The sequence below is a fragment of the Dryobates pubescens genome, chromosome 8 (assembly GCF_014839835.1).
Source record: "Dryobates pubescens isolate bDryPub1 chromosome 8, bDryPub1.pri, whole genome shotgun sequence".
NCBI lineage: Eukaryota > Metazoa > Chordata > Aves > Piciformes > Picidae > Dryobates > Dryobates pubescens.
This window is the reverse complement of record NC_071619.1, coordinates 15124158-15149363: the sequence shown is the minus strand read 5'-3', so window position 1 is coordinate 15149363 and position 25206 is coordinate 15124158. Positions and strand designations below refer to the sequence as shown.

The following is a 25206-nucleotide window of genomic DNA, read 5'->3' as shown; positions in this document are numbered from 1 at the left end:
GAAATTCTGCTGGGCCAATCTCCGCTCCGATTCAGATAGCTCGTCTGTCCTTCAGGGGGGCCATTAACATTTAATTGCTGTTAGAGCGGCGGCAGCTCCCTGGAAGAGCTGCTGTCTGCGCCAGCTTGTTCATGGAGGTCACAATGGAGATGTGAACCTGGTGGGCTATTTAGTCATTCTATGTGCATATGAGAAGCCTTACAGGATTGTTAGTAGGGTACAAAAGTAATTTAACCACCTTCTTGTGGCATGTTTTCCATTTAAAAAAAAAATGTTGTCTTACATCCTCGGGCAGGGGAGACAGGGGAGCTGATTCAAAGAAACAGTAGCCCCTCTTCCTCACTCATGAAGGAGTGCAGAGGAAAAGATGCATAATAAATTGCAAATGCTAAAGTTCTTTCCTTTTGAGCAAATTGAGCTGTGATTAATAATTAAAATAGGAACGAATCTCCATTCAAAAAAATATGTATGTTCACATTGATCTTTTAGCTGCATAAATTAATCCATGTTTATTTCTATATTCTTAACAAGGGGAAATGTGATCTACAGCTTTAGCAAAGTGAGTACTAAATGGTTAATACAAACTATTTTAAGCTTTCCCTAAAGCTACCTCATAAAAGCTATTTCAAGCTTTTCTTGTCTCTGATTTAGCACATTTTATAGTCCATGCTAATCCACCAGAGGCCATAAGTATTTCATTATATCACAGCTAGCATTTGATTAATATGACCAGAATTATTTCAGAAATTATTCTTAACTAAAAATTAGATGTGTTACATCAAATATTTTAAAAGATAAATCAATTAAAAAGTTTTTGTTGAAATCAGGATTAATTCTTTCTAAAGGTTTACATTGTGGGAAGTAAATACCTGCTGCACTAGCTATAAACTGATTTTATTAAAGCTCCTATCAGAGTAACATAATCAGGAGGTTAGTCCTCTACAAAGTCTGTACTGAAAGCACTTCTAAGTCTTTCTTCTGTGGAGATACAATGACGGCTGCATGTCCCACAAATAGGAGAATCAAGCCAGCAAAATTTCCCAGACAGACCCCTTTAATTAAATTACTTTTGCCTGATGTACTTTCCTGTCCCTCAGAGTTTGATTTAATTTAGAGAGGAGGGTGCAAATAAACGTGGCAGCCCAGTGTTTTCCCAAGAAACACATAGTTCTCTGTATTCTACAGCAGCTTTTACAGATCACAGGTTCCATGAATTATCAACACAGTTAAAGCTGTCCTCCCTTAGAGAACTTTTGGTGAAAGATGGCAGTGGAGATTCTGCCTCTCACCAGCCATCCTGCAGCTGCAATCCCACAGCTCTCTAGGAGAGAGACCCAACATATCCCCTGGCTAGCAAGCATGAAGCAAGCTTGCAGAGTGCAGACACCCAGAAAAAGGCCTGTCTTACAGTAACTAGGTGAGTTACCTCTGTATTCAGGAACAGCATAGACAGCTGATTTGAGTCTTCAGTGAAGAAAATCAGCACCGAAAGATCTAATCCATAGTACAGACACAGTACAAAATCGGTGAGTTCTTACAATTTCTGACTATTTGTTTATATATTTTGTTAAAATATGCAGATTATGTATTTATTTTATAATACCGTCCCTATGAAACCCAAAATTTTGGAGGGTTTTCTAGGCCAAATACCGTGCTGTAGAGAGTTTCAAAGACACTCTAACAACCCCCTCCATGCCCTACCATGTCTGGCTTTGAAGGGGAATGTCTAAGGGCAGTGTTTGTTTATGCCAAGATACATAAAGTGTTCTATTTGCTCCTGATTGAACTGCCAGACTTGTCTCCTCTTGAGAGCTTCTACGTTCTGCTTGTAAAGTACAACTCTCTTCTTTGAATAAGGAAAGTGCTTCCAAAATGACAGAGCAGTTACAGCTGATCAAACTGTCCAGTAGGCAAATGTAATTTGCAGTCATGCTGCCCTAGATTGGAAAATTAAATAGCTGCATAATGTGACAGGTCAGTGTTTTCTGCAGCCCTTTCAAGTACAGATTAAGCCTCGCCTGTTTAATACTGTGCTCAGAACTAGCTGTTCTTTTCTTCAGCACATTACCATCTTGCAACCAACAGTAGGGCATTAAGGACCTCTTCCCTGAGTGCAAAGTCCATAAGAAAAAGCTTTAGCAAACTTGCACAGTTTGACAATTAAATTTAAACTGCAGCACCAGCTAGAAAGGCATTTCTCTGTTTTCTGTAATATCCTAAGTGTGGAGAGGGAGCCACCTTCTCCTGCATAGTTGCCATTCTCCACTCAGTGAGTTTTCTTGGCTCTTTCCAAAGGCGAAGTGTTCTCATCCTCACCCAAAATTAAGGAAGATGTTTTTTTCTCATTATAAATGCCAGTAACAAGCCGGTGCTTCATCACAGGTACCTGACAGGTACTTAGAAAGTACTGTAATATACAGTAATGAGGTCTGTCTGGGTTTGTGTGCGTGGTGAGGGATCCTTTGGTGTTCGTTTTCCATCTCCCTGCCTGCAAGTGCTGTCTCCAGCTCCTCAGAGTGGCTATTCAGAACTCTAACAAGCACAAGTGACAAAGCAATTACATGATTTTTGTGGAGAATCGTGGGAGTTTTCTATGAGATTATAAGAACTTTATCCGTGATCACATTATTTCTTTTATCCGCTGCTGAGATATCCTAATAAGCTTTTTGAAGCATTGCTGCCTCTTGGAGGTTTAGTGAGAACTAAATAATATAAATCCAGGGAGCCCTGGAACTGAACTAGCCCTGTCTTGCCTCATCCAAGAGCAGCAGTAAGGGCTCTGCAGAACACAGGCAAAAAAGACAGTAGACTGGATTCCTGGGTGCTGCACGTGGAACACCCTGGTGACTTCTATCCCAGATTGATCTAACATAGTTGTGCCAGCACGATTATGTATTGCTTAAGCTATAAAAGCAGTAGAAGATTTAAATAAAAACAGAAATCTGTATTGATGGGTTTTATTCTGTAAAAATGCTAATTCTGTGAAACCACTTTTAAGATCTTAAAATTTAAGTTGACTAGCAGTATATTCATTAAAACTGTTCCAGGCTAGTGCAAAGGAAGTAACACAGTAAATGATAAAAGGGTTTTAAAGGTGGGGGGGGGAAAGGTAAGTATTACTTTATTGGCTTCTGAAATGGATCCAAATCTTAAGTGCATTGTAATAACCATTTACCTCTGTACCTGAATGCCATAAAACAGACAACTATTGCACCACCAAGGTCTTTCATTGTCCTGGCCATTCATTCAAACTTCTGGTCAACCCAGATTTGTTTGAGAGTCATGGAATAGCTAAGGTTATGAGCACACTAATGCTCTCTGAAAGATTGTCTAGTCTAAACCCCTCTGCTCAATGCAGGGTCAGGTAGAGTTCAGGACTGTGTCTCCTGGGGGTTTAATATCTTCAAAGGATAGAGACTGCACCACCTCCCTGGACAACATGCTTCAGTGTTCAACAGCCCTCACAGTAAAACAAATACATTAAAAAATAAAAATTACAGTGAATGAGTCCTTTGTAGTCTTGTGGACTATACAAGCTGCTCCTTCTCCATCAAAACTTCAGTTTGTGTCTTAGTGGGGTTTATGTCCATCTCATGTGCTAGAAGAGACCTATTTTTCAGGTTTCTTGCTGCGGTGTGTGGTGTATGGCACTCAGTTTTGCCATCACTACAAATTGCTTCCACATGTACTTACATGACTGTTGAACGAATGTTTGATCTTGTGTCAAAGACTGTGTTCAGAGTACCACAGTTTTCTTCCTCCTGAGCTGGTGGTTGTGCTGAATAGTACTACAATAATCAGAGATAGGCTCAAACATTGTAACAATAGGGAATCCTGCAATTAAGGTCAATATAATGGAGAGATAGTGGGGCTCTTTTTAACTTCATTGTTCACTATTACCAGTTGCTATTCAGGAGACTAGAAGTATTGAGGCAAGTACGTTCAGGTAGCAGTAAGGACCAGATGTAACAGAAAACTTAGGTGATTTTTGGAATGAAATATTTTTTTTTCTTTTTACTTCTGAAGAAATGAAAAAATAATAGATGGGCAGGGCAATAACAAAATTCTGCTTCTATAATTGTTAATCCAGTGTTAAAGGTGTGCTGCTTAGCTGATTTTGGTCACATCAAGGTCATACAGCACTGCTTCTATCCTCGGATGACTTAACTACAGTGCTTGCTAAGCAATCAAATCTCTGTAGCTAGTATTCACAGGAGGATAAATTAAAAATAATTTTCCATGTGCACTGAACACTGTAAGCTTAGTGTTTCCTTTCTTGTGTTTGCCATAAACTTCTGAAGAATTTTTGCATATCTAGATGGTGGCCCTTAAATTTTAAATATTTTGTCATTTCAAAAATATTTTTAAGCATGTGGCAAATGCTGTTATTCTCATACATCTTGGATCAAAAAAAAAAAAAGTCTTTTATTTTAATATCTTAACAACATTTTTCATGTCCACTGAAGAACATAAAGGTCTAAGTGAAGCAATAGAGTGAATTTAGTAGCTCACTGGTAGACAAGACAATTAACAATAGTACTCGTTTCGTTGCTCGTAAATGCATTTGCCACAGGCCAATGCACTGTATGTTTTGTAAAGCCTGGTGGCAGGTGACATTAGGTTGTTTGCCTTGGTACTCAGAGGAAACAGGAGTGCTTGTCTTACTGAAGTGAAGTTTTACAGGTTGCTGGTATCAGGTAACAAGTATGCCGTGCTAAACAGGCAGAACTTAACCGCGTTAATCTCAGTGAACAGACTTCTACTGCTGAGTGTGTTTCTCAGGTATATCTCTGGTGCATGCTCATGTATGTTTATGTACTTAATGTATACTGTGAGACAGTGAAAGTAAATAACGGATTTCCCATGTTTCTAACCAGCAGTGTGTGGTGGGTTGAAGATTCCCCCAGCATTAACATGATAAAACATACCTTGTCAAGACTATTACTTCTACTTCTTTAGGAGAATACATGCTTTGAATATAAACATGGCAAAGTAGCCAATGTGAAAGCTTGATTTTGGCAAAAAAATCTCCTTTCTGGCAAAAAAAAAAGTGTGGGTGGTCTTTTAATCAGACCTATTGTTCCATTTGGTTGGTTGATGGTGCCTGAGTCCTCACTAGATGTAAAAATTTTCCAGTAAAGTGCCTATAATTATTTGTTACATATACTAGAGGAATATAGTTTCACTTTAACACAGTAACTCTCAGTTGTTTATTGGGCCCATTTAAGCCATGAAGAGCTTGGACTCTCGTCATGCTCCTTTTCCTATACTTCTGATCTGGTGTGTAAGTACTATTGCTAGGAATGAGATTAGTTATAGAACTAATTAAAGCTGTTCCCTTTTAGTAATTCTTTACTCACAAAGAGTAAGATCATATAGGTCATACAGAGATGCACAGTGAACAAAAGGAAAATAAAAGAAAAGGAACAAGGAATCCAGAAAAATAAAAGGGGGGTGGGGGGGGAGAAAAAGGAAAATGTGCCAAACATTGGTGGCATTTGATGTGTAGAAGAAATGATCATGCTAGCATTTAAGTATGGATTGCACTGGCTGAATGTTTCTCCTGGCAAGTATATCCTGGTAGTTGCTTAAATTTAGATATTTTCAGCCCCAAACATCTTTTTAATTTAAAATTATTTCCCAAATCCTTCCCAATTTCTGGATCTTTCAGAAAAGAAAGAAAACATGTTTGGCAATTTGGATAACTTTACTGGTTGGTTTTTTTTTCCACTTTTTCATCAGAAGAGTTCCTGGAAATTGCCTAGGAATTTGTCCTGTCAATTAGTGCAAATTGACACCTAGGTACAGCAGAGATCCCTAGATAAGCTTGTTCAACACAGCTGCCAAAACCAAAGGTCTTGGAAGAGGGAAGGGACGATATTCTTTGAACTATAGATAGAGAAAACAGGAGTAGACAGCAGGTGTCAGTTACCATTCTGCAACGTGCTTGAATAGAAATGCAGGCTCTTTATATATTTCTCAGAGAATTAGTAGTAGTTAAGGAGAAGTATTTTCTTCCTTCTTCATAGCAGTCAGGACTATGGCAGGAAGAGAAAGAGAAATAAAAAAATTTATAACTTTAAAGGTCATGGTGATTTGGCAGATTCCTTCTCTGGCAAGTAGTACAGTACAAAAATTACTAGCCCATACTCAAGTACAGCTTGAGTGCCGCTGAGTGATAGAGTTCCCAAGGAGCAGTGGAGGAAAATCCACAGTCACCAGAGTCACACACAGTCACCACTGATCATTTTTGCTTGTTTTGTTTTGTTCTGTTCTGTAATGGCATTCGTGGCTGTTAAAGGAAGATAATTCATTTAATTACATTTTTTCACTGTCATCTTACCTGATTTTTTTACAGCAATAGAGATGGCTGAATGTATGGTTTACCTGTGTCGAAGGGGAGGAACTATTTCAATCAGCTTCATTTCTTGCCTTTGACACAGTACCTTTCCTATTCTGTAAGCTATGTGCCTGGGGCTGCTTCACAGCGAAGGAAGGGGAAAGCTTCCTTACTTGTAATCCCTATGAATCATTAAGCATTTGTTTACATGCCTTACTTGAAGGCAATTATTATTCCTTATTCTTTCTTGGCTTCTAGTTTTCCCCAGAACCAAAATTACATACAATATACATAACCTTGCCACAGGCAGTGGATCAGTATTAGTGTATTGGGACCCTATCATACATACATATATATTTATGTATATGAAAGATATGTTATTTATATCAAATATTTATGTTTCTATAAACATGATATATATAAAACACTAACATCATCCAGGCCATGCACTTCTCATCTTCTTGTGACATGCTAGTGCAATGTTTGCTCCTCTCAATTTGCTTGTACTAGTATGTTTGAAGGAGAGTAATCAGAAGTGCAACCCTAACTGTTATTTTTATGGGAGGAAGACCTTGCAACACAGGTTTTAAAGCCCATTCCATTTTTCAGTCACAGATATAGGTGGGGTCTTTTTTGTGTCAATTTTTTTCTAAGTTAAGTCAGCGCTTCTTCATTACTTCCAGGAGCTGCAATGCCGAACAGCTTTCCTCATTATAGGAAAAAACCCTGCTGCTGCCTTGCATGCAGAATGTACTGAGTCTAGGCATTTTACTGTCCACAAAAATGCTTCCTTACAGCAGAAAATACGGTTTTATTCTTTCTTTACTGCTGGAGGCTGAGAGGTTATCCTGGGAAATCATCATGCTGTATTTCCCATACTCGTTTATTTGTTTGTTTGTTTGTTTTCCCATAAACATTGCTTCTGGCCAAGTAGGCAGGACGCTGGAGCACATGAACCCTGGTCTGACTCTGAATGGTTATTTTTACGTTCTTGTAACTTCAGCTAGCTCAGATCATGCTAACAGTGCCAGTGTGGCAGCCCCTCAGGAATGGGCTGACCAAGCTTTTGCAGAGTGTGCTGATCTCTGCAATCTGTTCCTGGCTCCCAAGCAAGTGGACTTTAAGTGAGCTTGGGTTTGATGATAAACACGCAAGCTGATTAATCCCTCTGAAATACCAGGATACTGGGAATGTTTTAAAATGCAAGAGCTGGCTTCCTCAAGACCCTGCTGGGTTGTCCTTGTCTCTGAGAGGAGTGCCTCTGGTCTGTGGCTGTGCTTCAAGGAAATTGTCTCTATTGAGGCACACATGGAGCCTTGTTCTCTTCTTCCAAGGGCAGCATCTGGTCTGCCCATTCCTTCTGCAGGCACAAGGAAGGCTTACAAGGCACTCCCAGGCAGGGAAACAGAACTTTGCAATCTGCTGGCTTAAGAGGGCTCTAATTATATATAGTGATATCACGGTAGCACAGTTCATTTGTGATAGTCTTTACTATCACACTTTACTGTTCATGTAATTGAATTAACTGGTTATTTTGCAATTGTACCTAATTACATTTATGCATACTTTTTAGATGTTACAACCATCCCAGTAGTAGGAATTTTTTGAGAAGCAGTTGAAATTATGTCCCTTTTTTCTTACTCTTAGAACCTTCAATAGTGCCACTACTCTCAAAAAAACTTCAGAGAAATTCTGAAATGAATTGTAATTGTGGAACAAACATCCATTTCCTATATGGTTCAAGCTAATACAATATGATTGTTGTACTGATATTGCAGTTTTATGTACTCCAGAACCCTGTACAGAAAGGCTGAGCTTTCCTAGCAACTGCTGTACCAGGTGTTTATTCTTGGTCTCAGCCTTGAAGTGAGTTTTCTTTGAAGGAGTTATTCTTGTCTTAAATAATGCTAAGGAAAAGCTAGAGATAGGGTTTAAGACTGGAATAATGTCAGTGCATATGGATTATTTAAAAGCAGTGGACTTTTATCAGTGTTTCCAGGTAGCTAATGCCTTCACATGTAAACATCAAAAGGACATTCTCTCTTCAGTAGTGTTTTATGTATCAGAAAATGTAGACATTCTCAGGTGCAGTGAAACTTTCCAAAACCCACCAGATTTCCTGACCACAAACTATTGTTTCTGTTCCAGCTTTGTCCTTTTTCTTCCTTTGTTCCACACTCTGGAGCAATACAGTTACTGGTGTTTTTCCTGAATGGGTGGTATCAATATGTTGTTGTGTATGTAGGATAAAAGGGAGCAGGATGAGATTTTCAAATCTCACCGTTATTTGGAAATTGTGACATTTGGAATCGCCGGTCTCATTTCTTTGGGGGGTTGGTTGGTTGGTTGGTTGGTTGGTTGGCTGGTTGTTTTTTTTGTTTTATTTTTTCAAATTTGCAGTCTGCTCTTGTGTTTTAGAAATTACTCCCTCACGGGACAATACTGTTAGCTGGTGAATCATAAGGTACTTTGCAACTAGTATTTCTACAGCTCTAACATTCAACTCTTAATAATAAGCTTATAAAAAGACTGAGTTATGTTCTTCCCAAGGGAGCCTATATCTGTCAGGATTTACATAGCTGAAGCCAGTCAGTGTTGTGCAATTGCATTTTCAGGCACTTGCAAATAGTTTGCCAAAATTTTCTAATTGTTGACATCCTCAAAATATATCTTGTCAATATCTTCCAGATTTATTCAGTGTTTGTTTTCTCAGTATTGTCAGCGCTCCTGAACATGCTGCTCATATGAACACCTTACATATTTTATTTTGTGAATCTTGGCAACAAAGTTGAGCTAATTTCTGAGCAGCGTGTCTCAAGGACTGAAAATAGGAAGTGCCACACACAATGCACATTCATTATCCAGCTGCATGGCTGTCTTCTTGTCCAAAGTGGCTACAGACAGATGCTTCTGACAGAAGTGCAAAGAATCTCCTCTTCCCTAATAACTAGAAATTATTTTAAGTACTAAAAGAGAAGGAGTAAAATATTTTTATGCAGTTTGTCTGTGTCCTATTGTTTTCTGAATGCCACATTCATGTTATCAACAACTGTCTGTTGCAATGAATGCCACAGTTTAGGGCGGAAAGTATTTTGGTTTATGAGTTGGTGGTCACTAAAGTCATGTCATCTTGCTCCACACCTTCAATAAATTTTTCCACATTTGTCTGAGTCCTTAATCATTCTGTAGTTTGAGCTCTGAGATGGCTACATTAGTACTGCATGCAGTATCTCAGAAAAGGCAGCAGCACTGATTTGCCGTAACGTGGAGTGTTGCATTCTCCCTACTGCCCTGCACATGTTGTAACATTATTTGCTTCTTCCTTTAGCTGTGTATTGAGATCAGTGTCTTGCTGAGTTGTTCACAATAGCATCAAGTTGCCTTTTTTTCACTGCTAATTTTAGACCTTGTGAACGTTTCATTCCTATGTATAGTATTTTGCATTTCTGGACCCTGAACTTCACTAGTCAGCGTATCCTGCTTGTTTAGTTACCTACTTTCTCCTGGAATTTTACACTTCCACTTTCAATTACCATTTCAGATACTTGACCAGGCATAAATGCATATCTTACTGGCTTAAAAATCTGTCGATTATCCCATGATCTTTTTATAAAAATAAACATGGTATTTGTTACATCCAGTTCTTTTGCACATAAATGGTTTTTAGTGAAGGACTGTGTATTCTTTGCAGATCAGCCTGTTTATTCTGAAGCTCTTTCAGCATTCTTGGATATTCACCATCTGGGCAGGTTGACAACTTACTAACATACTGCTGTAGCTATCCAGGCCTTCAAACAGGAAGTGAGAATGGGTCAGAAAGTCCTTTTTCAATTCAAATAATTCACTAGGAAGCATAAAGTAAAGCTGAGTTGAAAACAACTTTTGAGAATTCAAAAACTGATTTGATGAATGGGAGATTGGAAACAGTAACATAATTATTGCCTTGTGCACTTCAGTTTATTTGGAGAATAAATAAACAATTATATTAATTTAAATATGCATATGTGGGGGGAAATTGCTTTCTACTGTAATGAATCTGAAGACAGAAGTATTATGCTAGCATAACTAATTGGAAAAATTCAAAGTCTCAAAGTACAAATACAACACCACTTCTGTACAGCACAGTGAAGGTCTTTGTAGCTGTAGTTCATTTCAGGAAAATTCCTGAATAGGAATAGGGTTAGGTTGCCCTCTAAGCACTTTAAGTGAACTGTAAACAGAGACATGCCTGTAGCACCAGCCATTAGAATTCAGAGTCACCAATAATGAAGAAAAGTTGCCATTAGCAGTGTCAGACAGTGTTGTGCAGCTCTGTCTTGAGTCAAACTCCCCAAGATCTCAACATTTATTGGTTAGTTCTGGACCACAAAAACATGTTTAGCCATTCTAATCAGTGTGTGTCTAAATCACAGCTTTACTACCACAGTCAGGTCTCCAGATTGGCAAGTATGAGCAGAGAAGGCTTGCAGGTGTTTGAAGGGTAGCTGCAAGTGTTTGCCAAATCAGAGAAAAAAACCAACAAACTAGGCAGTGGGGGAGGTAGTAACAGCTGAAAGAATTGAGTGTTTTGAGTTTGCACTTTCCATCTCAACCTGGCTTAAATCCTGTCCCTGGCCCTTTCAGTGGGCAAGCGGTCTGCTTACCACTGCATTTGTATCACCGTCGTTGACGCTGATGTAACAGAGAAATATCAAAAGGAAAATGTGCCACAAATTGGGATCATGGATGTTTGTAAGCCTCTTGATATATTTTGCAAGAACTGGGTGATTGTACAGATTTTCAGGCATCCCCACTGAGGAGGAAGGCATTAAGTGTTTCATGGCAAGGAAAATATCTATGTGGAAGGGAAGACTCCTGGACTTGCTGTGAGCTTGTATTCTGCCCCTAGTTGTAACATGTGGGGCATAATGGCTTTTCTGCTTTCTCTTGGTGCTATTATCAGCAGTGTTCATCAACAGTTTGAGGACTGTTTGTTACTTCTATCATTTAAATATTCTTTATTTTCCATTGAATAGTAGCACAATATATTGTAATGCTCATAAATACAGCTGTTAGACATTTAGCTTCCCACTAGAACATATCAAATTGCATCACGCATATTATTAACTATGCTAATAATTGCTTCCTATCCTCAAGTGTACTTTGAATGGCTCATATCATCCCTTCAAAGTTAAAAAATAATATAATCAAGAAAAGTTGCAATTAAAATGCAACTCCAAACCAAGAATACACTTCTCCCTATTTCTGTTTGTTTTGTTACCTTGCAGAACAATTCTTCCCTACTGAATTTTCTTCTTAGTAGCAAAAGTGCATTTGGGGATTTTTTTTAAACACGAAATAAGTAGAAATAAAACCAGTGAAAGCCCTAGACATTGCAACAGACAAAGGAAGAAAAAAAAAAGCTCCACATAGTGTAATATCAGGTATTCTGAATGTATTTTATACCCTCTCCAGAGAAGTGTATATTCTTTTATATTTGTGCTCTGTTAAAAAATATAATGATGTAGTTGTAGGAATACATTACAACTCCATTAACAATTTTTTCTGTCTTAGACATTAATGTGACTAAGCAGCATCAAGGATCAGCAGTATCCATTAATAACCTTTAGTACTGTCTGCTATAATACTTTTAGTACTTTACATACTCTGTCAGTCATAAATAAAACAATTAGGGAGTTCAGAAAATCCATTACAACCACAGAGAACAGCCATTCGGCCACAAGTAAGAGACTGCTGAGATAAATGGATAAGCAAACCAACCAACCAACCAACCAACCAATATTAAATAAAATAAAAAAAAAAGTATCAATGTACATGACAAAAGGTTCTATTTTAGTTTTTGTCTGAGACATCCACTGATACCAGAAGGAATACTGAGCAGAGAACCCGGACAGAATATGGCCATATGCTCAGAGGTGCTGTTAAAATGCTGGGTCTCTGAAATGAGGAGGAAACAGCATAGGGAGCCACCTAATGAGCCTTTGCACTCTGCTGCATTAGGGATTATGAGTTCTGTTCTAAAAATACCCCAATTCCTTATCTGGTGTAATGAAATGCTACACTTGCACAATAAACCCGCTGTGGTACCTGTGAATCTCCACCTGAGATAAACTGACTAGGGAAACAAATTTTCAAGAGAAGAGATTTAGATTCAGCATTTTATAGTAATTAGTTGACCTTCCAAAAATAACATAGGCATTAAGAACTTCCATATTATTAGTGCTTGCTTGACTACAGGTAGAATTTCTGGAAGGAACAACCAAACTGGTAATAGAGTTGCACACTTCAGCAGATTAACCCAGCAGATGAATTTTTTGCCATCCTCCACTGTACTATGGCTGGTATTGTGAGTGTAAAATTCTAGTGACTCACATCTTCACAGGCTTTTAAACTCTTCCTTTAAACCTGGGAGTAACCGTGAATTCCCATAAGTCAAACATGTTATTTCAGAATGTTAACTCAGCACTACTGTAGCACAGGGCATGTAGCTGGCTTGCTCTGAAATACAAATCCGTGAAACATAACCTTCTCAAGGTACAATTGAGAGGCAGTAGATTGGGATGTAATGCTTGTAAATAAATGTTGGTAGCAGATTAGCAAGGTTATCCAACTCCTACTTAAGCTCAGCCACATATCCCTAATATGTCCATAATGAGAAGGATATCTGTGCAATTTGATAGAGACTGCATGTAGGCAAGTATAATGGGAGAGATCAGATCAAAATCAGTATGCATAACTGAATAGGACCTTAAGTAAAAGAACAAAATGAAAGACAAGATGAAGTAGAAAACACATCATAATTTGCTGGTTGATTGGAGACTGGTTCATGACTTTCCCATTTCATTCCTTTGCCATGAGAGGTGGATTGAAGAAGAGATGGACAAACTGAGTTGGCAATCTCAGACGTGCAGCCAACACTGAGAAATAATACAAGAGATTGTTTGGGTTCATCTGGGCTTTGAAATCATACTCATACAAAAGCTAAAAAAATATAAACCTGTTAAGCAAGTGATGATTTATCAAGATGATTTTGGGGAATGTATTGATTAAAAAAAAAATTGGAGCTTTCAGCTGTGAAATTTATTTTTAAATCTTTCTAGTCACACTGCAAATACTTGCAGAATAGGCAGTTATTAAGTCAAATACTGCCCAGAGCATAGGCAGCTAAGGATAACAAGGTATCAGAAAAATGAACCCATTAGAGGAGTGTTGTTCACATGGGATTTTTTTTCTTTTCAATTTTATTTCCATAGAACAGTTAATATATTTAAAAAAAAAAAGTATTCTTTATTATCTTTATTATAGAAGTTTAGGACTGTTTAGGACTGGCTTCTTAAAGTATGCACTGTATGTCTTAATGATAATTTTTCTGCTGCAGGTGCTTCCAGCAGTACCATAATGCTCTGCCCCTTTGGGGGGTCTCTGTGATACAGGGAGAAGCGAGCTTGCAACATCATCTGATTAGCTGCCATGCATAGTATGATAAATCTTATTTGCCAATCAATGAAGGTTAGAAATGTGTATATTTTAAAGACAACACTGGAGCACAAGGCTAGATAACATCAAGTGAAGTGCAAAGGTGTCTAAAATCAACTTAAGCTCCCTTCTTCAGCTGCACCAAATGATCTTCAGCAACTGTGTAGGTTTCTCCTAAGTGATGCACTAGATCTATGTAAACAGAAGACTAATTTAAATTCAAGTTTATAATAGATTTTAATGCCAAATTCAGACTTGGCATAACTTAACAGATATAGATAGCTTTCCTGGAGATGCATATGCTATGTCAGTTGAATTTGTCTTGCCACATTTAAAGTTCCCCAAATTTCAGAAGTACCTATTACTAAACCTCATTGTAGGATAGTGGAAGAAGCACACTTCACATTTGCTAGCTTCATTCAGATTAAATAGTTGCAATTGCAGTGAAAAGGCTTGCCAGGGTCACACAGAATTCATGCAAGTAATGTGTGACGGTTCAGATACAGAACTGATGTTAGCTGAAAAATAAACTGTGCTTCCAGCTTTCACCACAGTAACAGACCCAGCATTATACCAGAGCTTTGTTTTGTGCTGCTTCAGCATGAGGTGGGGAAAGATAGATGTTTGTATTGCCTTTTATTCTGTTGATTTCTTTGCAAATTTGTAGAAAATGGGATTCTTCCTGAGATACACAGTAAAAAGCCCCATCCTACACCTGGTTCTATATAACTGAACTCTCCCTCTTACAACCAGATCTGTATAACTGAAAGCTTTTTTTCTTGGTGGATTCCTTTTTAAATCAGCAAAGCTTCACATAAATGCAAGGTTATGTCTAGGTAATAATTTACAGGACTGGAGATCAATGCTGTATTTTGGTCAAGAACTTACTATGATATGTAAGACCCACCTTACCTCCAACACTGTGCATCTTCCATTCAGTACAACACTGCCCTGAGAAATATGCCTTTGGGGTTTATTGTATATGTGTGTAATCTACACGCAAAGAAAAAGTATCACCTGCAAAATAACATTTGGAATGTGAAAGACACAAAATGTAAACATTTTATTTGGCAGTTGTTTCAAACAGGTGAATAAATAAATGGAAAAGTACATCTTAATATTCTTTATAGCAACAGATGCAGTTGCACAAATATTTACATACTGTGGATGCAAAGAACAGTTATTTAATTTTCTTTTTTGTTAAAAAATGCAACTTCCAACACCACTAGACTTGACAATTAAAGATGAAGATACTAGTAATACTTTGTTCTAGCAATCTCAACTTTTAAAGGCATTCATTTGGAAGTAAGATAAGAGAGTCATCATGCATTTAGTTCATTTTATCCACTTATGGTAGAAAGTCTGATGTAATCTCAGAATTATGAGTGTCATGCGCTTAAGTCAACTATGACATGTTTATAAATCAGTGTAGTTCCCTTAAAACTTGAAGCAAAGAGAAAATCTCGTTTATCGATGGAGACATGTATGAAAGATCTCGGTGCCTGTACGTTTAATTCTTGAAACTTCACAAATTTTGCCTTTTCAGCATCCCAATAATAGACTTGAGTGAAAGAATAATCACTTCCAAGAATGGCATATTGATAATTACTTATCTGAAGCGGCTGGAATACCATTGACCCTCGGGATGGCATCCTTTGTAAATCCAGAAATGCCGAACCACCCCACTTCATTACTTTAGAGTCCCCAATAAATCTTGTTAAGCAAATGTATACATCCTCTTTCACTTTGAAATGCTTCACTGCATATGCATCTTCCATATCTTGGATATCAAAACGCTTAACAAATTCATTTGTTCCTTTGTTCCATTGATATATTACAGGTCTTTGGGAGCTACTTGACAGAATTAAATGTGGTTTGCCAGATATTTCAAGATACTCCACATCAGTATCTCTGTACCAGGCATGCAGAGACTGATGGGAATAAAATCCATTCCCATTCCATTTGTAAACCGTGGTGAAACCAGCTTTTGAACTGTCTGCCACAACAAAATACCAGTCTTCAGCAATCTTGAAAGTTTCAATGTCATTGGGTTTTCGGATTTTAAGGATTTCAATATCTTGAATTTTTATGAACTTATTAGCAAAGCGATCTCTTTTATATATGTGGGAGCCTCCAAACAGCTGTGCGACAATGACAAACAGCTGACTCTTAATAACTATAGGTTTACACACAACAGTTGAAGTACCTATAAGAAAAGTAAAAGACAGAGTTAGAACCACTTTTTGGATCAGCTGTTTTAATGTAGTGTTTTGAGCAGTGTTCGTACCTGTAATGTTGTCGTAATTCCTGAACATCACTTCTACATGGTCCCATTCCAGAAAGATGCATTTTCCAGTAAAAGGCTGAGCAATAACCACATATTCATCATTCATGTATGAGAAAGTATCCACTGACAGAGACTGGTATGGCAGGGACTGATAAACTTCAAATTCTGCAAAAGTGCATACAACATGTGATAACTACACAGTTACTTTCCACACTGTACTGAAAAAAACATCTGTTTAATAGATAACAATATGTTACAAATGAATTTCATGACTAGTCCAATTTTCCTGTGGATAAGGGAGCACTACACCTCGTTTTTCAGTCTTTCTCAATTAAAGGTGATTGGCATGTCAGACTTACACCTGCACAGAATTCGTATTGATTTTAGTGGAATTTCCATCCAGTATGCAGACTTCCTGCAAAAACAGATCTTAGAATAAAATACATTTTAAAAACATAGCTTTGACTTTAATTTAACAAGGTTACATAATTTGAAGCACATTACCTGTAATAATGCAATCAAATTCTTTCGGGGAGAGGCTATTGATTTTGCGCTTCTTATATTCTGGTGGGCTTTCACAGTAAATATCTTCAACCGTTGCATTGGTGCTGCTCAGCCATTCCACTAACCACTTCAGTTTGCAGTCACAATTAAATGCATTGCCTCGAAGATCTCTACAACAAATAAATAATGCATTGAAAATGAGTAGTCAGCTGATGTATTCCTCCTTACAGAACAACAACTAACTGGGCTTTTGTTAAATATGTGCACTCTTGCTTATTCTCAGTTGACTCCTTCCTGGCTTAATTTGTCCTCACCCGTAGTTAAATCTACATACCAGACCCCCCGACCCCCAATTTAATTATATTAGGGTAAGCAAAAAGAACATAACTTGATGACCAGTAGAAAATTTTTCTCGATTTCCTCAAGTTTACAGGTTCACAAATGCCTACCAAACTATTGGCCCTGTATTTCAGGAGGTTGGTTCTTTGGGATTACCCTTGCTCAGTAAGAGCATTCTAGAATACAAAACCGGAATTAATGTAACCTGATGATCAGCCAGTCAGTATCTGCTGTCTCCTTTAGATGTACTCATTTAGTGCTTTGGGAGACACAAGCAAGTTCTGTTCAAGACTATTACAACTGTCTTCAGTAAGATTACAGATTGTATGTACAGGAACAGGCAAATGCCAGGACCAGACTGTGCAACCACCTGGCCATGATCAGTTGTGCCAAGTAATGCTACCAGATACACTGACCATCTCCACATCTTACTATTGCAGCACCACAGTATTAATGCAGCCTACCTTGTTAATAAAGAAAGGAGGCAAAGGATGTGCTGCACTTACTATCTCAAATCAGGTGAATGAAAATTTGGTGAGTTGTAAGCATATTTCAGTGAGGCAACTGTAAGATTCATTTGTTTATCTGCATTTTGTGTTTTTACTGGTATTTAAGTTACAAGGTCTTGTTTTGGTTTGGTTGCAGTTAGATTTAGTATAGGACATGGTACTTACTATGACACAAGCTTTTGTGGTAAAGGATAGCCTTCCCAGAAATTAATTGCACACAGAAATGTTATTCCATTAAATATCTTCCACCCTCTCCTAATGCCATGCTCTCTCATGCATCCCTAAGGATACTTCCTTCTTATTCACTCTTACTGAATGTGCAGGTCTGTCATATAACTACTAGCAACATTACTTCTCTTCCTAACTGGTGGAATATTTAAAACTAAAGCAAATTATCAACAACAGTAGTCAAAACCCAAGCACACCCATACTGAGTACTCCCTACCCAGCAATAACACCCCACTACTGGTTATTGATTTGATTACTCAGAATGTCCTCTAAAATAATCTGGTTATATTTTTACCATAATTTATATATAATTAATTTCTTTCTTACACATTTGTCAAGGAGTCCAAGCCTTTGAATATGTCTTTTGGAAGCGATTGGAGGTTATTATTTGCGAGACTCCTGTAAAAGAAGACACTTCAGTATCAGTGCTAGCTCATTAAACTACACATTTTTGCAAGATGTAAATACTACATAGGGTTTTTTTCTTTAGGTAAAGACCCCTGGTTTTCTGCACCACTTAGTTCTGGGAGATTGCTTTTAAGAACAGCTTTTACTTTGTGACTTTTTTCTTCTACTAAAATGCCATGATTCCTTCTGCTTTCTGACACTTCAGCAGCCTTGCAGTGTTTACAATGCTTCACTTAGCAGGGTAAAAAGTGCAATCACCTCTGGTGTTTTGCCAGCACCATTATTTTAAAACAATTAGTCATAATTTGATGTACTGATGCTTTTTACTACATGATGTTCATATTACTTTCATTTCCCCACTTTTTTGTATCTCACCTAGAATAAAAATCTAATACTACGTTTCATTCCATTGGATTCACGTTTAGTTCAGCTTTTTGAAAATGCAGTAAGAGATAAGAAATTGCTGGTCAGCATGAATTTCTTTCCTGGAATGTGCATGTGTGTAGAGACCAGTTTTCAATGTTAAGAAATCTTGTTTAAATTCAGTGAATATTCTAGCTAGTAAAAATTATGAGGATATTTGAACAAGCTTGGAATAAGCAATAAATTACATTTCTGTCAGACACATCTATGTGAGTCCGCCAAAGGTCTGGGTTGTCCAAGATGTCACTTGAGGGCGTGACAGGAAAAGAATAATGTTGTAAGGGTGTAACTTATGCCTCTTTTGAGTAACAAAATTATTTATCACTGATGGGAAGAAATGAAAATGGAAAGAAATAATTCTGGTTTAAGACTGAGAACCTCTTCTGGTTTTGCTTGTAAACATAAATGTTATTTATTAACTACAATTTCGCAATCCAAGCCAAGCCGCTTAAGCATGTACTCAAACTCAAGAACAGGCCCAGACATACTAGGTCTGCTGTCTCATTTAAAATTAAGTGTTTGTCTTATCAGGAGTAGTAAATATGGAATGATGCCATTAGTCCATTCTGACTCACCACTTTCAAAGTACATCTGATTGTAACACTGGTGTATGTATCACGTGCTTCACTTATGATTAATTTTACGCTCTGCAGCAATTCTTTAAAAGTCAGGTAACTCATATGGAGAAAGCTAAGTAGATATGAAAGCTGAGGAAGGTTTAATGCCCTATATATTCTTTATATATTATAATATAGCAAACTGAAAGGGATAATGCACTTGAAATGTGGAAATAAAACTGACAGAAAAACTTACACAAGGTTTATGCATTTGGTAATTTGGGGATGAAAATTATGCCACTGTGAAAAGCACACTTAGAAAACACTGGCTCATCTGGATGCTGCTGTATGTGGTATTTGGTTTATAACAAGAGAATAAAGGTTGAATCAAGCATGCAGTTGAACTTATGGTCAAGGTTTGGAAACAAATGCAATCAGAAGTATATATTGTGCACAGAAATTATTGTCTAATCCTAAGATTTTGACATTACACTGGGTTTGACATTTAATTAGTTTAGAAATGCTATTTTTCTTCAAGTTTTCTGTTCTTTAATCTACTCCAAGCAGAAAACAAATTGTGTTACATAACAATAAATGCTAGATGGCTCTGTTTTGCAATAAGAACACATAATTATTGAAGTTAATTGCATTACAAAAACATAAATGTTTGAATAGCTTACTACATTACAAAAATTACATTGTGAAAAGGAAGTGAACAGAACAAATAGAGCAAAGTTCATCTTCCCCTCTAATTTCATGGAACTCACTTATTTACTATGATTCTTTTAAGTATATTTTAGGTACACAAGTATTCTCCTGTTTCTTAAATGAGAAATGCCTCAGGGTGCCAAATTATTATTCTTAACGTGTATGTGCAGTATTCCCCAAAGAGTGGGAAGTGGTTCTGCAAGTAGATTAAACTAGTCACATTCTGTGGTTAATGGACCTGCCTTTGCAGTTATTTTCTGCAGATTTCTCATTGTCTTTATGAATAGTGCTCTGTGCACAATAGCAACATGATGCAGAAATCTATGTCCCAAAAATGTGCATGTAACCACACGCAAACTCCTCAAATGTCTTTCGCGTATGTTCTCTCTTACAAAAATGCTGAAGCATCCCCAGAAACCATCGGAACAGACAAGACAAGATGTTACTCTTGGACTGCATGCTCTGTGAAGAAGAAACTGTGCCTTCCTCTGTGTTAGAAATGCAGTTTGCTCACTGGCAGCAACAGCTACTAAATAAGTAACTGAATATGATAAATAATGTACTGGACTCATTTGTGAATATAAAGCTATTCATGTGCATAAACATTTTGAAGATAGGGTCCCAGTTACCAGCTTTATCAAATTATTTGCTTTTTAAAAGAATGCTACACTTCTAATGTGGGTTTTAATGGGATGAGCACAGTCTGTTCATATACCTTTTTTTCCCTCCCTTCTCTCTTCCTCATACCTAAAGCCATTCTATAAGTAACTTCATTACACAAGTAGTCACAAGAGGCTTGGCTTCGGCCAGCTATGACTCTTATCTGTTCTGACCAAAAAGGGAAGAGTAAAGTGTTTTTATGGTACATTTTCTATATGGTGAAAGATATAGTGAATTGCAGTTCGACTAATATATTTATCCATTAAGTAATTAAAATGGAACCTTTGCTTTTTCTCCTGTGTCAAAATGTATGAAAGAAAAAGTTAAATTACTTTGTTTTAAAACCCTCTCGAAGGTCATTGTGTTAAGGCCAAAAGGTTAGAATCCACTCCCCTGCCTATGGCACATGCCCCAAGATATATGTTTCTGAATGCAAGCACTCATAGATGGATATCAAGCCATTTCAGGCACTCACCAGATATTTTAGACTCCTTTTCTTGCAGTATTGTTGTATTTTATTTTTTACATTATATGCTGTAGTTTCAATAAATTTATCCCCTGCTAAAATAACATTATTGCTAAAATACAAACTTGACCTAAGAGACAAAATCTTGTCTAAAAACTGTCTTGCTAGCTCAGAGCATGGGGATGCTACTCTTGTGTTTGCAGTGGAATGTTACAGGTATTTGTTGCCAGTGTGCATTTCACCTGCTGAGCACATCGTGAGAAATGCCTCCGCTGGTGTGTGTATGGGAAGTGTTGCTCCTAACAGCAACATTAGCATCCAGAGTGCTTTTGACTCGTTTCCTCACTCAGCTAATGAAGCAGTGGGGCTGCAGCATGCCAGAGGTCAAGAGTTGGTCATGTTTCCAGGATAGCCAAAGGGCTGAGCAGCAACACAAGGAATGTTAATGTCAATGTGTGACAGACCCTCACTGTGGGATGCTCTTGCTCATGTGCAGAAGAGGACAGGCAGTGTAGGGGTCTGAAGCCAATCTGGCTGGAGTCTAAAGGCTTGGTATAATCTACAGTTAAGTGTGTCATGTTGCAGCTCTTCTATTTAAAACTGTTCTGGATGGGAAGTTTCACATTTGGTCACATTCTGTTGGATATTTTTAGTGTGCAAACTGGACACAGGCAGTGATGGCTTGTTCCAAGGATGGCTGTTATATTCCTTTAGATTTGTGCCAGACTGGGGTACCTCGGAAGAGGCACATGTCCACCCCTCAGCCTTTCACCACCGTGGCACCTCTGCGCTGACCAACAGCTCCCACCTTCCCCCTCTCCAAGTCCCAAAGTGGGTCTCACTTTGTCAGTGCCAAGCTTCCTGACCCATCCTGCTTTCTCCCTGCTCTTACATGTTCAGCTGGAAATACCCAGTGCTCTGAGCAGAGAAAGTTAGGGAGCTACTGGCAAAGATGAACTGCTTGGAAGCTGTTTGGGTCCTGGCCTTCTACACATACCACAGTTTGGAAGTCTTTATTGAAACACAAAGATTAACATTCTAATAAAATTACTATTAATACTTAAATGTGAACACAAATATATCAAAATGTGATACTCTACAATGCAGTGGTTCAATTACTATATTAAATATACCAAGTAATATATTCAACCACTTTACTTACAGGTGGATTAAAGATTTCAGTCCTCTGAAAGTATTTCTTGAAATTGACTTAATGCTGTTGTTCTCTATGAACCTGTAATGGGTTATAAAATCATTCTGGTCAAAGCAATGCCTGGAACTCAGAAGCCCACCCACTCTATTCAATAACGGCAGGAAATATACTTTTGTTCACTCACAAATATTCTAGATGAGGAAGGCCCATAAAAGCATCATCACTAATAACATCAAAAGTGTTGGATGTAAACAACCTGCATAAAGAGATGCAAACCAAAAGTCCATTAGGTTATTAGCATCTTTAGAAAGCAGTTCAGCTTGCCCAAATTCAGCAGGCCAAATTTCTACTACCTGGTTTCATGGTTTTGTCTGTGCAAGAAGTTCAGGATTGTAAGGCTGATATATTGCACCACAGTCTGTTGCAAAGGGAAGGACCCAACAACTTTGCCTACTGGGGCCATCTGATAAAACTCCATTGACTTCTGTGGGATGTAAATGTGGGGTTATTATGCCAGTAAAACAATGGGATAGTACAAGGACCACTAAAGACATACTTTGATGAACAATGAACTGTTCAAATACTACAGAGGTCTAAATTGTCTTGAGGAACACTTACTTTTGATGACAACATAGGGAAAGTATATAGCTGGTTAGCCAGACATCAGGTTGAATTTCCACCACTGACAGGCAGGAAAATCCCTTAACTTATAAGTTAAACTTCTGAGCATACTTGACCTGAAGGTACTGAAAAATTACTGAGGAAAAAATAGAAAACCTCTTAATTTAGTCAGTGTTCAAATCAGAACTATTTTTAAGACCACATTATATCTGCTGGAAATAGCTCAGTGTGTGAGCATGTATTTCTCATCCATATAGCAGTGAAAAATACTGGCATTTAATTTTATGTATTTTGTAAACATTAGAAGTGCACTAGCATTGATTTTTCCAGCTTTATTAATGCTTATCACCCACATTTGCATTTGTGCATTTAAGTTCAACTCTAAACTGCCACACCCTTCATATGGTGAGGCATTGTCAAGTATGATGAACTTTACTTCACCCCAGTGGAATACTAGATGCACATCTATATTTCATTCAGCTGGATCTGATGGATAAATAGATTTACACCATGACATCGTTAGGCACTCAAGAATGCAAGATTTTCAAGTATTAATTAATGGACTTAATGAGCTAATCTCTTAATTTTTAATTTGCATTAATGATAAATTGCAGGTGATTTATTTCTCACTTGGCTATTGCAGACTGTGCTTTAAATATGACCCTTTGTATGTATGAAAAATATAAGCAGGAAATTCTTCCTTTTTATTAGAAACAATAACTACTTCTCATGCAGAAAATGGATAATTTTTGTAAAATCTCTGAACCAGAAGACAGATGAAGTAAATCTGCTGCCTGCAACTAATCTTACTTTTCTGGTGTGTTTTCAATTGATAATTTTTCCTTTTCTGCACAGGGTGGTATGTCTTGAAACAGTGTAGCTACTTTAAAGATTGCCAGGCTTATAACACCAGGTCGTGCACTTGGTGAGCTCATTTGCCTCTCATCTGCTACCTCTCCCCGGTGGCAGTATTACACATATTTGAGACACAAAGTGGCTTTTCTCACACCCTTTAACCTCAAACACCAGACTTACTTGAACTGTGACTAGGGACAGTGCTCTGTAGCTAGGGTCTATATTGCCTAGCAGGAACTGTACCCTGGTAGCAGGTATGGATCCTGATGCAATGATTGCCCCCTTCTCTCTATGGGCTTTCATGTTACCAGTTTATAAAGGCACCCTCAGCACATTGTTGATACAGAGTTACAAGTGCTGGAGATGACAGGGAGATTTTCTCTACATTTAGGGAACACTCCTCCTGGTGCTTCAACATAGCTGTGTAGGTCCTTCCTATTTTTGTTTTCACAGTAAGAGCACTAAGCATACTATCCATAGTATTCAAGAAGAAAAGCTCTTCTGGCCTAGGACTTTAGTAGTGTTCACCACAAGGCCATGAATTTTTCCAGAGATCACTGCCATTACTACAATAAAACCTGTATAAAATGATAATAGCAGCAGATATACTCCACACACAGTAATATGTGGCTGGCATAGTGGAGATACCAATGCCAGAGACTATTACACAGAAATACATACAAGGCTGCTAAATCTTCCTCTTGGCTAAATTAAACCTGCCAATATAGCTATAACCATGCAAAACTAAAAGTTACTGTAATTTTTAGTTAACCTAAGTTCTCCATATTTTTATTTCCTTTACTGTCACCTGCCAATGGTGGAAATTCTTCCGTCCCATGTATAAAGTGGAGCATTGGCCTCATAGGTATAATTCTGTTCCTATGGTCATATGTTTAAAGAGTAATTTGCCTTCAGTCAGCAGCCTGACTTTCCAAAGATGGCAAGCAGCTCAGCTACCATGTTAGAAATATCTCTAGAAAAGTGTTCAGCAGCATTTTTAGAAATGCTAGATAGCAGAAGTAAGCAAGCCGTGGATTGATTGCACCACTTTAACAGATCTCTCTCCTTGAGGCCCATAATGGAGCAAAATCTGTTTGCCTGAGGTCAGAGCTCTTGTTGGAGCATTTATTAGTAGCACCTGAGAATGTGTGCTTTAGTGAAGTATACAGAAGATCATGTAAATTATTACCATTACTAAAATGCCACAAGCCATTGCTTACAGACACAGACCCCACTGTGCTGGGCACTGTAGTAACTCAAAATAAAAAGACTATGTCTGTCCTACTCCACCCCATCCAATTCTGCCTCTCCTGGCAGTGAGATTGCTAAAGTGTAGGTGGCATATCGTAGCCAAGAGAGATGATGTCCTACTCACAGTCTTCAGATGCAAGCTCCACCAATGCTGCTATTTCTTTTTTTTCCCCCTTTCCTTTAAAAGGCTCATTGCAGGAATTATGTGCAATGTGTCCCTTTTCTGATCTGTGACCACCTTGCAAAAGCTTTTCACAAATAAAGCACCATGGAAAAGCATTTAGGTTTCCATAGTAACTGCATTTACCTATTTACCCTGTATCCAAAATTGTTCAGTATGTCTGCACCTCCTTATCAGCTCCACTTGAGGTAGTAGAGTACAGCTAGGGTCAGGGCTTCAGATATCAGGGCACCAGCAGCT

General features: G+C 37.9%; 1 protein-coding gene across 3 annotated transcripts in view; it reads right to left on the bottom strand.

The window, feature by feature from the left end:
- Positions 1-13727: 13727 nt before the first annotated feature.
- LGI1 (leucine rich glioma inactivated 1) overlaps positions 13728-25206 on the bottom strand; it is a 33619-nt gene continuing 22140 nt past the window's right edge. For all 3 annotated transcript variants that reach the window (XM_054163542.1, XM_054163541.1, XM_054163543.1), the window contains 6 exons: positions 22243-22314; positions 22068-22139; positions 18011-18082; positions 16608-16777; positions 16104-16268; positions 13728-16022 (listed from right to left, as the gene is read on the bottom strand). In XM_054163542.1, coding sequence (XP_054019517.1) covers positions 15205-16022; positions 16104-16268; positions 16608-16777; positions 18011-18082; positions 22068-22139; positions 22243-22314 — 1369 coding nt within the window. In that variant the 3' untranslated portion in view covers positions 13728-15204. The remainder of the gene's footprint in view (positions 16023-16103; positions 16269-16607; positions 16778-18010; positions 18083-22067; positions 22140-22242; positions 22315-25206) is intronic.